The sequence below is a fragment of the Lissotriton vulgaris genome, chromosome 12, assembly GCF_964263255.1.
Source record: "Lissotriton vulgaris chromosome 12, aLisVul1.2, whole genome shotgun sequence".
Lineage (NCBI taxonomy): Eukaryota > Metazoa > Chordata > Amphibia > Caudata > Salamandridae > Lissotriton > Lissotriton vulgaris.
Genome location: NC_141700.1, coordinates 42938875 through 42954755, shown reverse-complemented (window position 1 = coordinate 42954755; position 15881 = coordinate 42938875). Strand labels below are relative to the sequence as shown.

General features: G+C 43.4%; 1 protein-coding gene across 5 annotated transcripts in view; it reads left to right on the top strand.

Moving 5' to 3' along the window:
• The window catches only part of PDE4C (phosphodiesterase 4C), a 1034448-nt gene that overhangs the window by 903834 nt on the left and 114733 nt on the right, over window positions 1-15881 (top strand). For all 5 annotated transcript variants that reach the window (XM_086946998.1, XM_086946997.1, XM_086946999.1 and 2 more), the window contains 3 exons: window positions 12484-12675; window positions 14400-14436; window positions 14943-15016. In XM_086946998.1, the coding sequence (XP_086803124.1) occupies window positions 12484-12675; window positions 14400-14436; window positions 14943-15016 (303 nt within the window). The remainder of the gene's footprint in view (window positions 1-12483; window positions 12676-14399; window positions 14437-14942; window positions 15017-15881) is intronic.

The following is a 15881-nucleotide window of genomic DNA, read 5'->3' as shown; positions in this document are numbered from 1 at the left end:
AAGGATGCAGCTCGTCCAATCAGAAGGCTCTAAAACTCAACTGTTCCTGAGTGGGGAAAAAACACAAGAATCAGGAGGAAAGCCTGAGAATCAGCAGCAGAGATCTGAGATAGTCAACAAAACCATCCAATCATAAGCAAGGGGCGGACCCAAAGCCCACAGTTGGGTATGTTATGTATTGGAAACAATCGGTCTGCCAATAGACAGCTGGAGGTGTTTATAGCATTGACCGGAAAATGATTGTGCATCAAAACAGGTACACTAGGGAGGTCAGGTGTCAAGGGTCATGTGCAGTAATGTCCTGTGACAACCCCAGTAGGCCCAAGGGCAATTGTTTTTCCAAATAGCCTTTGATTTTAATAATCATATTACCGTAGGGTTTAGTGGATTCATGCCCTGTCGTAGAAATGTATGCACGCGTGTTTAAGCCCCTTAAGAGGAAGCTATGCCTTTCATTCTTCCTAGGGTGATAAAATGAACACAACCAGGTGAGTAACAGGAAAACTTGCTTCTTAGAGTCCATAAAACTGTGGAAGCAAACACTACCTGGAAAGAGGATTTTTTATTTGAAGATGGGCGGGGTTGGCCCATCCGCGACGGGGGCAGAGTACAGTTTTGTGGAGCAGTTTGCTATCAGAGGACCGGTTCACGTAAGCAAGACATGCACAATGGAGACAGTTATGAATATATTGCGCAAACAGATTTCCTGGCATAGATGATACAACGACCCTTGGTCCCTTTTCCTGCAAAAGCTTATCCGCGTCGTTGGGACAATAGCGGGATATATGAAAAAGATTAGACGAGGCTACCACATACGGTCTGTCGCAAAGCCCCATGAACACGAGATTTGTGCGAGACCGCGCTTCACACTCAAAACCATGGAGACATCAGACAGGCCACTGAATTATGCGATTTGTGGCCTTTATATTTTCTGCATAACTAGGGATTAACTGCATTTGCCACACTATCCATCATCTGCTGCATAATTTGCAGATTTTCACAAAACATTTTTTGTTTGTAGCTGAAACAGATCAAAATTGACTAAAAACGTAGTAACACTTGTTGCCGCTTTTCAAGTGAGCAAGTGTGTTGTACTCCAGATATATGTGTGATCTGCCTATGGATTTCGAATATCGATAATACATCGCATGCGCTACAACGCATGCGATTACAACGCAAACCATTACATTGCAAGTTGATTTATGGCTTGCTGTAGGGGGCGCGCTGGACTTAGGAATAGTATGATTTACTATTCCAACTCCAGTGTGTGCAATAGTAGGGAAGGTGTTGGAACAGTAAATTATACTATTCCTTAGTTTAGCGCGCCCCCTACAGCAAGTTGTAGAAACGACTTGCAATGTAATGGCTGGCGTTGTAACAATGAAGTTGTTGTAACAACGGCGTTGTAATTGCATGCGTTGTAGCGCATGCAATATAAATTCTGTTTCACATGGATTTCAAGGAATAAAACAGCCACTCTCTTGATGCAGAGGTCTAGCCGGGACCAGGGTTCAATTCCCCGCCTCGGCGGGTCTTGGGCTCAAAAATTCCACAGACCGATAATTCTCGCCTCGGTGCCTATTCCAATCATGGAGTCCGACTCTGTAACTCTGGGCAATAGCTTGCTTAATCTCCACAACGGCCCCCTCAACGCTAAGGATGCCTGGCCTCCACCTTGGGGGTGCCCAGGAGTGGACGCCTCACAGGGAAAGCCAGGACGGGTTCCACAGCGGTATTCGTACACGTGCCTTGAGACCCTTTCGGGTGAGTAGTGCGCTATACAAGTATCAATTTACAATTGAATTCGGCCCAAAAACTCCATGTGAATACTATTTTTATTCTTTAAATTGTGCCTATAGCATCCAAAATGCCCTTTATTTCTAGGCACTTCTGAACGTTGATCTGTGTCAGGTGCCTTCTGCACAATGCTCGTGTTAATTGAATTATTGTATTTTTAAATAGAGGTCGTTTATATCTTAGGCTCCAGGTGTTCTGGCAATATTGATTTTTGCAGCTAAATATGGACAAAGAAATCTATTTTTCCATCTGTATTTATTTCTAAATATGGAAACAAGGAAATAGCTCTTCTCTTGAGGGATGCTCACTGCTATCACTCTGGACTGCTGAGTATATGGTGGGGCACACTGACAGACAGGGCATGTTTAACAAGTTCCCTAGTGAAGCTCAAATAGCTTCAGAAGTGGAGTTATTTATTTACTTTGTTTATTTAACAAAAGTCCTTCACGTAATCATATGTCGGTCTAAATGTATCAAATAAAGTGCATGTGGACATATTAAATCTCTGACCAACGGGAAGGGTTATGCCAGGTATGCACTGGGAAATTTTCACAACTAATTCCATGTTGAATGTAATGATTCTGGCGCTCTTCTTCCAATGGTCTACCGTCAAGGCCACACTGTTCCGTCAATATGAAGATAAATGAAAGGAGCATCAAGTTCACAATAAAATCATCAGTTCAGTACTGTACTCCGTGATTTTTATTGTTCAAAATCTTATTCCACACTTGAAAAAAATTTCCAACAGAAATAATGTCCATTCCAATATGAATTATAAGAAGTATTTCATCCAAATAAATGCTTGATTGTCCACGAACACTCAAAACTCAAACAGCCAACGCGTTTCGTCCTCCTCGGACATCATCAGGGCAATCAAAAGTTCTAGTCCAAAAGAATATCTTCAGAATAACTCCAATTTTACAATCTGTGATAACTTGCCAAGCGCGTAAGTATATAAAGTCCAGTCTTAGGCACAACACCAGAGAGAGAATGTTTAAGAGCTCCTTTCTTTCAGGCAGAGGGAAAGTTGAGGAGAAAGGTAACAGAGCCTCGAAGGGCGCCAAGACTCCTTGACATGGGCACTGCTCAGCGAGATACACTCCAGTGTAAAGTGTTTTATGGACAAAGCAGTGCATTTTGGTTACATCAATGGCCACTTGAAATATGTGATTTTGCATTTTCCGCATAATTATGGATTCGCCACATTAATCCATCATCTGCATAATTAGCAGATTTTAACAAACAAAATTCAGCTCGGACAGATGAAAAGTTACAGAAAAGGTCACCACGCGTGTTGCCACTCAGCGGCAGAACTTTTTCTTCGGGCGGAAGCAAGACACCTTTCTGTTGCATCCTGATGTATTTAGGTGTTAAACTGATATTAATGATGTGAAATCTTTCCCCAAGCAGCCTTAACATTTGTAAAAATTACAAAATAGTGGACTAACACTGCTTCAAAATATGACACGTTGTGCCGCATAATTTGCGTTTCCCTAGTACAGAATTTAGTCTACACTGCCGCATAATTTGGTCTTTCTCTGCTGCATAATTCTAGTGGCCCTGAAATCCTCCTGGTTTTAAGAGGAGACCATCAAATGTATCAATTCTCCACTATCAATAGAGTATATTATACTTCATAAGATTGGGTGAGGGCTCATATTAAGGGGACTTTCAGCTACCAACGTACAAGGGCATTAAAGGCCGAGAGATTACTCTTGAAGAAGGAAAACACGGTTTAGTGATAAATAGACACTACCCGACACCGTTGTCATGCAGTTCAGTGAAGATTGCTTGATATTTTAACTTTATGTAGGAAGCACCGCCACCTAGTGGTCCATTGATATATTATTTTTGAAATCTTCTTTCCTAGGCTTCTCATCCCAGTAGCAAAGACCATGAAAAAACCGTAATATATAAGACAGCCCTCTGCAGCCATTCATCGAGGGGGTTCGCCTTAGACTAGAGAAAAACACGGAAGCAGCACTGCAAATGCATGGTTATCAGCCATTTTACTCCAAGCAGACGTGAACTACTCGGAATTATGTACATTTAAAATGGACTCTTACTTTCCACACTTGTACTCTCTTCCACCTTTGGAAGCACTTGGACACACCTGAAGAATGTTCTTGTTTTTTTTGCGGGGAAGGTTTACAGTCTCAAAGTCTTTATATGTTGCACGAAGTCCAGTATAATCAAAGTCACTGTTAAGCGTTTAGCAATGGCACGTTTCAACTGCCTATGACGTTGACCCTCTGTACCGAGTTACAGAAAACGTTCCAAAAAGATTGTTTATGAAATTTTGATTTTTTCTTTTGCAAGATTTCTGTATGTGGGTTAAATAAGGCGATCACAGAACTCGTCTACCTCATTCAAACCCATGTATGTGTTTTTGTTTACAGAATAGTACAAAAAGTGCATTTTTCTGTGCTTTTATAGAAATACATTGCATTGAAAAACATAACATTATGTATTAATACCATAGAAAAAAAAGTGATGGGACAGCAATAATAATTTTAATCAAAAGGTTGCTCTAAATTTTCATAACAGAATATAGGAATTCATTACATAATTAATTAATGTCAATATTCTGAACAACCATCGGTATTGCCAATAGGCCGAGCTTTAAAGGAATGTTGTATAGTAATATGAAGTATTATAAATAAATAGCATGGAAGTGGACATGTATTTGAGTTGGTACAAAGAGTTGTAGAATAATATTGGTGGTGGTTAAAAGGTCAGGGAACAGTTGTACCGTCAAGCCAGACCTAAACATCCTTGTTGGTTAAAGATGGCCCTACTCGTATCTGCGCTGCTGCCAGAGAAACACAACATAAATTATCTAGTTATTTAAGAAACTTTAATATCATTACAATCTCGTGTGTGCTCCTGAAAGTACAGCCTCAGACAGCTGAATAAATCAAATTATCACAACTGTGTGGAGGGCAAGCACTTTTTTTGTGGAAGCACACTACTTCTACCCAATCAAAACATGTACCACAGGCTCCCCAAATGTGGGTGGAGCCAAAGCCCCTCTGTGGTGCTCACATAATTGAATGGCGACAGCTGCACTGTCAAGACAATCCATAACCATTTACAGTGCGGCCTAAATCTGTGTGAAATGGATTGTTGCATTTAAATCCCTCATTACTAATTGCACAGAATAAGGTGGGATGTTTTCTGCCCCCAGTAAATACCCCAGTATGAGGTATGTACCAAGTGTGGTAAAAACCTGTTCCAAGTTTTCAACTTGGAAATGTTACATAGCGTGCAGAATGGTCATTTAAAACGCCGAATCTGCATGTTTTGCCTTTTTCTCCCAGTCTTTTCCCTCTGATGCATTTCAACTGGTTTGACCCACTGGAATCTATCATGTGAAATTTGCAAGATTGTGATATTTATCACACAACTCATAATCCCACACCCTGTCTATACTACTGTTCACACAGCGATCAGGATGAAGCCACTAACTTGTAGTGAGCGCCTCAGGGTACAGCAGCGCGAGGAGTGAGGAGTGGAATGCGTGCACTTTACCTCACTACATTGTGTGCGTGGGTTAAGAGTGTGACTTGTGTGGATAGAATGTTAGTGCCGTGTGTGATGAGTCCTGGAGCGTCTTGCCCACCATCATTGGGAGGAACGGGTTTCACGTCTTGAGTGGGTTCTGGCAGCGGACGCACAACTCATGGGAGCCCATTGGTCGCAGGCAGCCGGGGTGAAGGCTCTATGCGTCCATCGAGAAGATTACAAAGTGTAAGAAGGTCCACGTTTTATTGTTCACGGTATTATAGCGGGTACGTCTAAATGAGCTATAACCATTCGTGCCTTGCGCTGAGTGCGATATACCCACTCATGCCTTGGCCTTAGTGTGATATACCCACTCATACCTTGAGCAGAGTGTGATATACCCACTCATACCTTGAGCAGAGTGTGATATACCCACTCATACCTTGGCCTTAGTGTGATATACCCACTCATACCTTGAGCAGAGTGTGATATACCCACTCATACCTTGAGCAGAGTGTGATATACCCACTCATACCTTGAGCAGAGTGTGATATACCCACTCATACCTTGGCCTTAGTGTGATATACCCACTCATACCTTGGCCTTAGTGTGATATACCCACTCATACCTTGGCTTTAGTGTGATATACCCACTCATACCTTGGCCTTAGTGTGATATACCCACTCATACCTTGAGCAGAGTGTGATATGCCCACTCATGCCTTGGCCTTAGTGTGATAAATCCAGTCTTGCCTTGAGCTTAGTGTGACATACCCACTTGTCCCTTGAGCTTAGTGTGATAAACCCACTCATGCCTTGAGCTTACTGTGATATATCACTTGTGCCTTCAGCTTATTGTGATGTATTTACTTGTCCCTTGAGCTTAGTGTGATAAACCCACTCATGCCTTGGCCTTAGTGTGATAATCCCACTCATTCCTTCACCTTAGTGTGATATACCCACTCATACCTTGGCCTTAGTGTGATATACCCACTCATACCTTGAGCAGAGTGTGATATACCCACTCATACCTTGGCCTTAGTGTGATATACCCACTCATAACTTGGCCTTAGTGTGATATACCCACTCATACCTTGAGCAGAGTGTGATATGCCCACTCATGCCTTGGCCTTAGTGTGATAAATCCAGTCTTGCCTTGAGCTTAGTGTGACATACCCACTTGTCCCTTGAGCTTAGTGTGATAAACCCACTCATGCCTTGAGCTTACTGTGATATATCACTTGTGCCTTCAGCTTATTGTGATGTATTTACTTGTCCCTTGAGCTTAGTGTGATAGACCCACTCATGCCTTGGCCTTAGTGTGATAAGCCCACTCATTCCTTCACCTTAGTGTGATATACCCACTCATACCTTGGCCTTAGTGTGATATACCCACTCATACCTTGAGCAGAGTGTGATATACCCACTCATACCTTGGCCTTAGTGTGATATACCCACTCATACCTTGGCCTTAGTGTGATATACCCACTCATAACTTGAGAAGAGTGTGATATGCCCACTCATGCCTTGGCCTTAGTGTGATAAATCCAGTCTTGCCTTGAGCTTAGTGTGACATACCCACTTGTCCCTTGAGCTTAGTGTGATAAACCCACTCATGCCTTGAGCTTACTGTGATATATCACTTGTGCCTTCAGCTTATTGTGATGTATTTACTTGTCCCTTGAGCTTAGTGTGATAGACCCACTCATGCCTTGGCCTTAGTGTGATAAGCCCACTCATTCCTTCACCTTAGTGTGATATACCCACTCATACCTTGGCCTTAGTGTGATATACCCACTCATACCTTGAGCAGAGTGTGATATACCCACTCATACCTTGGCCTTAGTGTGATATACCCACTCATACCTTGGCCTTAGTGTGATATACCCACTCATAACTTGAGAAGAGTGTGATATGCCCACTCATGCCTTGGCCTTAGTGTGATAAATCCAGTCTTGCCTTGAGCTTAGTGTGACATACCCACTTGTCCCTTGAGCTTACTGTGATATATCACTTGTGCCTTCAGCTTATTGTGATGTATTTACTTGTCCCTTGAGCTTAGTGTGATAAACCCACTCATGCCTTGGCCTTAGTGTGATAAGCCCACTCATTCCTTCACCTTAGTGTGTTATACCCACTCATACCTTGGCCTTAGTGTGATATACCCACTCATGCCTTGGCCTTGGTGTGATATACCCACTCATACCTTGGCCTTAGTGTGATATACCCACTCATACCTTGGCCTTAGTGTGATATACCCACTCATACCTTGGCCTTAGTGTGATATACCCACTCATACCTTGAGCAGAGTGTGATATGCCCACTCATGCCTTGGCCTTAGTGTGATAAATCCAGTCTTGCCTTGAGCTTAGTGTGACATACCCACTTGTCCCTTGAGCTTAGTGTGATAAACCCCCTCATGCCTTGAGCCTAGTGTGATATATTTACTTGTCCTTGAGCTTAGTGTGATAAACCCACTCGGGCCTTGGCCTTAGTGTGATAAACCCACTCATGCCTTGGCCTTAGTGTGATATACCCACTTGTTCCATGAGCTTAGTGTGATAAACCGACTCGTGCCTTGAGCTTACTGTGATATATATACTCTCCCTTGAGCATAGTGTGATAAACCCACTCGTGCCTTGGCCTTAGTGTGATAAACCCACTCATGCCTTGGCCTTAGTGTGATAAACTCACTCATGCCTTGGCCTTAGTGTGATATACCCACTTGTGACTTGAGCTTAGGACGATATACCCACTCATACCTTGAGCAGTGTGATATGCCCACTCATGCATTGACCTTAGTGTGATAAACCCACTCCTGCCTTGAGCTTAGTGTGACATACACACTTGTGCCTTGAGCTTAGAATGACATACCCATTCATGCCTTGGCCTTAGTGTGATAAACCCAGTCTTACCTTAAGCTTATTGTGATATACCCAGTCTTGCCTTGCGCTTAGTGTGAATTACCCACTCGTGCCTTGAGCATGGTGTGATATACCCACTCATACCTTCGCCTTAGTGTGATATACCCACTCTTGCCATGAGCTTAGAGTGACATACCCACTCCTGCCTTGAGCTCAGTGTGATATACCCACTCGTGCCTTAAGCTTAGTGTGATATACCGGCTCATGCCTCGGCCTTAGTGTGATATACCCACTCCTACCTTGAGCTTAGAGTGACATACCCACTTGTGCCTTGAGCTTATTGTGGTATACCCAGTCTTGCCTTGCGCTTAGTGTGAATTACCCACTCGTGCCTTGAGCATGGTGTGATATACCCACTCATACCTTGGCCTTAGTGTGATAAACCCACTCTTGCCATGAGCTTAGTGTGATATACCCACTCGTGCCTTGAGCTTAATGTGATATACCCACTCCTGCCTTGAGCTTAGAGTGACATACCCACTCCTGCCTTGAGCTCAGTGTGATATACCGAGTCTTGCCTCGGCCTTAGTGTGATAAACCCACTCTTTCCTTGAGCCTAGTGTGATATACCCACTTGTGCCTTGAGCTCAGTGTGATATACCCACTCTTTCCTTTAGCTTAGTGTGATATACCCACTCGTGCCTTGAGCTTAGTGTTATGTACTCTCGGCGTTGCACTTGTTAATTACCCCATAGTAAGACTTTAAACACAATCTATAGATTCGTGGAAACATAGCTTTAAGGAGCATTAGACCTATTTACAGGAACATTTTGTGCCAGGGTGCCTTGAAACAAGAGGTGTGTGGAGGTCAGTTGAGACTAGTTTGGAGAACATGGGTTCGAGGTAAACCAAACTAGTCTCAACTGACCTCCACACGCCTCTTGTTTCCAATGCCCCAGGAAACGTTTACCTGGGGCATTGGAAGTCGTCACACTGTATAGTTCAATTTTCATCTAACATATACTTACATTACCCAAGAAAACACACTTCGACAATCTCTGACACATGCAGACAAAGTGATTTGTCTAGAATAACACAATGTCTGGATTGGCTTCAATTGATGCTGGGATTGGAGTTCAATTTAAAATCTGTTGCATCTTCTACAAAAAATTGCTTTGTCATCACAGGATATTTGTGCATGACAAGGCAACAACTGCAGGCTGTCTCTCAACAAAAGATAAAACAAATGTTTGCTTGAAGTCCAAACATTCTGGCTCAAGCGCCACGTCATAAGTCCCAAGAATCTTACATACAACCTCGCAATACATGTTTTAAGCTTCCTCGCTCCTCTGGCATTCAACTCAATCCTCGCAGTAAGTTATCCAATAATTTTAAGATTCGTGGCCTCTTAGCATTAATGACACACCCTGATCTAAATACCTAATTAAACATATTTCGAAAATCTGCCTACTGCATTGACTGTTCCACCTGCAAACTCATCTTGGGTAGAAAGTCTGAGCCATAGGTCATGGAGACGAGGGGTTAGAAAAGTAAACCAAATATTAGTTTTATAATGACAGATTGAGGAACATAGAAATTAATTAGAATATTGGAGAAGTACAAACCTGTTCGCATATGGACACTTAAAAACGGACCAATATGGTACAGGTTTCGTAAATAGCGCTTTACACCGGTAGCAGCCATTTATTTGCAAGACACTCCTAAGGCTGTTTTATAAGCTAAAGGGGACCCATAAAGTAAATTGAATTATGCAGGACTTCATAATATGGACAAGGCCAGAACCTGGGTTAGAATTTAGGTTCCCCGTACCACAGTCAGTATATTTGCTGCAACTGCTCTACATTGTTATTCAAGGACAGGAAATGTGCCCCCCCCCCCAAAGTACCCCTCTGAGAAGTCCTGTCATTAATAAAGATGGGAGGGGACACCCGCCTGAGATGTCCCATCCGTCCTCATCACGAGTGACATGGCGCAATCTTCGCAGTTCACTGGAGGGCGGGGCCAGCTGTCAGAAGCGTGTACTGAGATCACCGCTCAGCCCCATCGGGCCAGGATGGATTGCCAGCGATACGTTGTCGCTGAACTGCTAAAAATATCTCTCCGCGCTATTTTCAGCGTACTCCGGTCAGGGCCGGTGAATCAGGCTGATCCTGAGGTGCCCTGATGAAGGCCAGAGACGGGTGAGCAAGGACAGGCACGGTGGTCCGGTGCCAGCTGCGGTCCATGTTATCTGCATTACTAGCGGCTTCTAAGCGGTGTCCTTCAGCAGTGTGCATACCTGCACCAGGTCTAAATCATCTAATGGTCCTGGGTTTCATACAGATTATTGATACTGGCTTTGAAGCTATTAGGCCAAGTGTATTCACCTCTATTACTTGACCGAAAATTCTGTATACGCGTACAGTACTCAAATTCAGTATGTGTGCACAGTCAGCACATCTGTCACATGAATAGCAGCTGGGTGTCATTCAATGGAATCTCATGATGTGGTAGACTTCAAGAAAGCCTCACCCATTGGTGGACTCTGTGGCCTGTCAGATGTTAGTGGTCTCACTCAATGAGAGCCATCCTGGGAAGTTACATTTCAGGAGAGTCTCACTCATTGGACGTCTCAACGGTGTAGTAGATATTAGTAGATTGTCACCTTTTGGCCGCCTCATTCGATTGGTCGATTCCCGCAAAGTCTTAATCTTTTGCAGACTCGATGCCGTGTTAAATTTCAATGACGTCTCACACCTTGGCGGTGTAGTGGACTTCATTGTAGTCGTACTCATCTTTGCTTTGGTGGATTAATGGATTTCGGTGATGTCTCACAGTTGGCTTCCTTGGTGACTTGGTAGATTTCAATCATATCTCACACTTTGCCAGTTTCCGTAGCGTGGTAAATTTCAGTGAGTTCAGATTCATTCCCAGCCTCGATGACGTGGTAGATAATTGAGGTCTCACCCCTTAGCAATTTCAACGGTGCGGTCAATTTCAGCGAACTTTCTTTCACTCATTAGCACCTTAGATGGCTTGGTGGTCTCCAGTGATCGTTCACTCATTGGCCATCTTTGTGGCGTTGTACAATGAAGTGAAGAGTTACTCATCGGTAGCCTCAATGAAGTGGTACATTTCACCAAAGTCTCCCTCATTCACCACCTCCCACATCCCAGGTTTTAATGAAGTTTTACTCGTCAAATTCTCTGTGTGGTGGTAAATTTCAAAGCAGTCTCGCTCATCGGCAGTTTCGATGGTATAGTTTCACTGTAGTCATACTCAATGGCACGTTAAGTGATGCGATTTATTTCAGTGGTGTCTCGTTCGTTGGCCATCCAGGTGACGTTGTAGATTTCAGTGAAGTATTCTTCATCAGAAGCCTCAATGAGGTGGTAGATTTAGCGACTTCTCACTCGATGGCAGTTTTAATGCTAATGAGAATTGTTACTATTCAGCAGTCTCAATGATGTGGTAGAATTCAGTGACTCTTTCAATGGCTTTGTAGATTTCAACGAGGTCATAATTTTTGGTCGCTTTACATTTTTCTCTACGTGTTGATGGACTGCGGTACCTCAGTGGCTTCATAATGGACCCTACCTTCTCCATAAATATGTAGGATGCAAAACCTCTACGGAATCTCATCCTTCGGCAGTTTCATTGGGTTTATAGATGACAGTGGACTCTCGTTCAATCGACTACTTTTGTAACCATTACCAGAATATCAGTAACTGTTGGTAAAAATAACTTCTTGGATTTTAACTGGGTTTTGTCCTATATTTGATCATTGATCTCATGTTAAGAAACACCTTTCTGCTAAGAGGTTCATGGTAATTGAAACATTCGGCATAGTACTAGAACGTCGCTAAGTCTCACGCAGTAGATTATATGGTTTTTATGAATTTTTTTATTGCTCTAGTTTTTCATCTTTGCTATTTGGACCCAGTTATATTGTCACAACCTTTCCCATTTTCTAGGTGCCCTAACCCACTCCATGTCCTCTGAAGCTTATAAGGATGTATTTATTTAAGAGTTGTATCTAGTGCTGGCCAAACCCGTAGGTATCAGAGCGCTTTATAACAATAATTATGAGGTTAACAGACAAACATTAGATGAACATTAAATGAAAAGTATTCCCATCTTGCCACCATTTTGCCGGTATCTTAAAATTTCCTGCCAGGGCCAAAGGGGAATTTACCTTAAACTTCTGTTTTCTTTTTCTTTTTAAATAAAACATAGTTCAAAAATTCTAAATAGTAAAAAGAGTATCTGTTCATATTCTTGCTACATGTTTCTAACCTTTTCTTCTTATTCCATTCCAGCTTTGATGTGGAAAATGGCCTGTCAACGGGGAGAAGCCCCCTGGACCCCCAGGCTAGCCCGGGCTCCGCTCTCATCCTCCAAGGAAACTTCCCACACAGCCAACGGCGAGAGTCCTTCCTCTATCGCTCCGACAGTGACTACGACATGTCACCCAAAGCAATGTCTCGAAACTCCTCCATCGCCAGTGAACTGTAAGTTGTCCATCTTTTTCTAGGCCGTACTGCGTTGCTCTTACGTCACAGTTTCCGCGCGTGCCTGAGTTCAGCACGTTGACGCATGGTCAGTGAGTGACCGATGAAGCCAGAAGTAGCTTAGGACCACATTCGAGTAGAAGTGGTAGCAGTTGTACTTGTGGCATCGTGCAAGTTGAGGGTGATGTCTGATAACAACAATTTATCTAACTTGTGGTTGGTCCCACTCTATTGATCTAATTTGTGAAAAAGATACAACTGACTTAGAGCTCTCTGTGTTATGCTGAGTTTCTGGCTGCTTATAAATATTGTGTTCACTTGCTGGTCTATTTCACTTTTTTAACTCATCTGTTTGTTTCATCATTTTTTATTCAAAATGTTTATTAAAATGCCTGGATGAGGACTCGGGCACCTGACTTGCTGTCTGGAAATGATAAATGTATGTGAATATCATGAAAAGGGAGCGGTTTTTCAATGTAGGAATCTCGATGGAATTGTATCGAGAACTGTATTACATAGTTCACACCAACATCTTACTCATACAGATGTTTCCATGGTCACTCACTCTTATGCCTTCTGTGTTCATTCCGTGCCTTGCTCATTCAGTTATGTCAATAGTGTAAATTCCTTGTTATTTCAAACATCTAATGTCGCAAGCACCTAACGAGTCGAGTCCCGTACGGTTGAATGTCACAGTATCGAGGTCGCAAATGTCGAGCAGCATCCGCTTCAGCATATCAGCTACCGATGTGTCAATGTGTTAATGTGTCAATGTGATAATATCTGGAGAAGTATAGATTTTCTGTTCTTAACTTCACTCCTACTCACCTTGACAATATGTTGATAGTCATTATTGAAGAATCAATACAAGTCCAGGTTGTCATTTAAACTTTGTGGATGTGGTAGAAGAGCAACTAAAACACTGAAATCAGAAACACAATTCTCAGGTGTATTCCTTTTTAGAGAAGGTGTCTGTGTGAACAAAGAATGGAGGGGAGTGAAGTTTCCAAATGTGATGGGTTCTACTTCCCGAAGAAAAGCAACTTTCTCCATTTGGTTGGTTTTTGCATTGGACCGCGGCCGGCAGGTCCCTTTGAACATCAAAGACTATTTGTATAGTTGTCTTAATCTTTGGTTTCTTGAAATGGCATCATGGCTTCTAGGCCCAGTTAGATGAAATGAATTAACATCAGCCTTGACTGAAGGATGCCCTCTAGAGGCAGGGTGAGCAACTATCATTCAATTATCTAACAGCCTACCCAGCCGACCAATCCACCACCCAACAGGCTTTTAACCCCTCCCATGCTCATGACGGAGCCGCACCGTCATGAGCACCGGCTGAGCTGTTCTCATGACGGAGCGGTTCCGTCATGGCCCTGCCGCCGCGCCTGCGCGGCGCTGATTTCGCGCCTGCGCGTTCTATTGAGCGGGCGGGGCCATGACGGAACCGCTCCGTCACGAGCACAGCTCAACCGCGGCCCGTGGCGGAGCGGCTCCGTCACGAGCATGCGAGCGCTGCTCGGCCCCCCCGCCCCCCTAGCGCTGCGGAGGAATTGCCGCCGCAGCGAAGGGGTTAAGAGAAGGCTGAACCAGGGACTGCTGGAGGGGGAATTTTCACACGTGAACATCTCAAAATTTTGAAATCATTATGCATTATTGTCAGAGGGGAAGCACATCTGGATTTCTGCAAACATTGTCAACTAATGAGAATTTTTTCTTTGCAGACACGGAGAAGACATGATTGTGACACCTTTTGCACAGGTATGTGTCACCAGTGCTTAAACTGTACACACAAATGTGCTGGAGTTTAAAGTTTTTTTTAAGAGTCCACCCTGCAGAATATCACAGCTACAGAGTCTTGATTCCAACTTAGGCCTCTTTCTTCTCCACCTTTCAGTTCCTGTCTCCTTATCTCACTGTTTCAGGGTCTTTTCACCTCTTTGTCACACTTTCGCTTTATTTCTGTTCCTCCATCTTTCTCACTGTTTTGCCTTTCTCATGCTCTGGGTCAAAGTCCGAGGCGAAAAGTAAGTCCAATGACCTCAACCATCCATTGTGGTTCTAATCTCTGTAAGATGTGGACATGACAATGGTTAAAGCTATTGACTCAAGCCTAAAATGTATTCCTGAGCAACAAATTACTAGGACTTCTTTTTTGTTTAAACCCATCGTCTTCATGCCACCTTCATGCTTCTTTTCATCATAAGATGTTGAGTTCTTTATGGCTGAACCCGCTACGCTCAAGCTTCTGCTCTGCTTTTCTCTAGGTCCTGGCGAGTTTGCGCACTGTACGGAGCAACTTTGCAATGCTGACCCATCTACAAGACAGAGTGACAAACAAGTAAGTGATAAATCCAAATCCATGTGGATGGAGAGAAGAGGGTCACGTTTGCTGGCCATTTGATGGGTCACATTAGTGGTCTGTTGTGATGTTACTTCACTGGTAAAGGTGTCAATCTGCTTTACCACAATGCTTAATTTGATCCGGTGGTTTCCGGTGCTCGGCACCAGCACTTAATTGTCAATACCAGTGCTTGTGACAGTCTGCCACAAGGTGGGGCTGTCTCAGATAACCAAGAAAACAGTCAATTATTAATTCAATACACATTAAAAAGGACTATTATCTGCCCCCCAAGCATTTGTTATAGTTCCTAGTTGTGTTGTTACTATCACTTGCAGCACGGCAGTGGCAGTGTGTGGTGCAAGCTGCATAAGTCTCCTAACGAGAGCTCTGGCACTTATTTATTTACAAATTAAACACTGGTTTACCACCAGGTACAATTAAAAATGCCCCTATATCTTACAGGAGCAACCTAAATCTGTGTTAGTAAGGTCGATAGAGTTGCGGGTGGAGATCAGTCTGGCTTTTTCTTCTTTTACTCCTTCAGCCAGAAGGTCGACGCCTCTTGATCATTCCTGTGTTGAGCCTGTGAGGGTCAATACATGCTTGAAGACTTGCGGCATGATTTAGATCTTGACGGGCGGGTTTCGCCACCACAACGGTGATGGATATCCTATCTGCAGAAATATTAATCCCGTAGGTGTCATTGTGACGGAGTAACCCGTCTGCCAAGATCTAAGTCCAGCCCTTAGCTAATCGTCAACCTCTTAGCTGACAGGCCAGCTCATGTACGCATCATGATCTGAAGAGACTCGTGAGTTTAAAAGACCGTTAGGTGAGGGCCGAATAAGGTACATTCAGACGC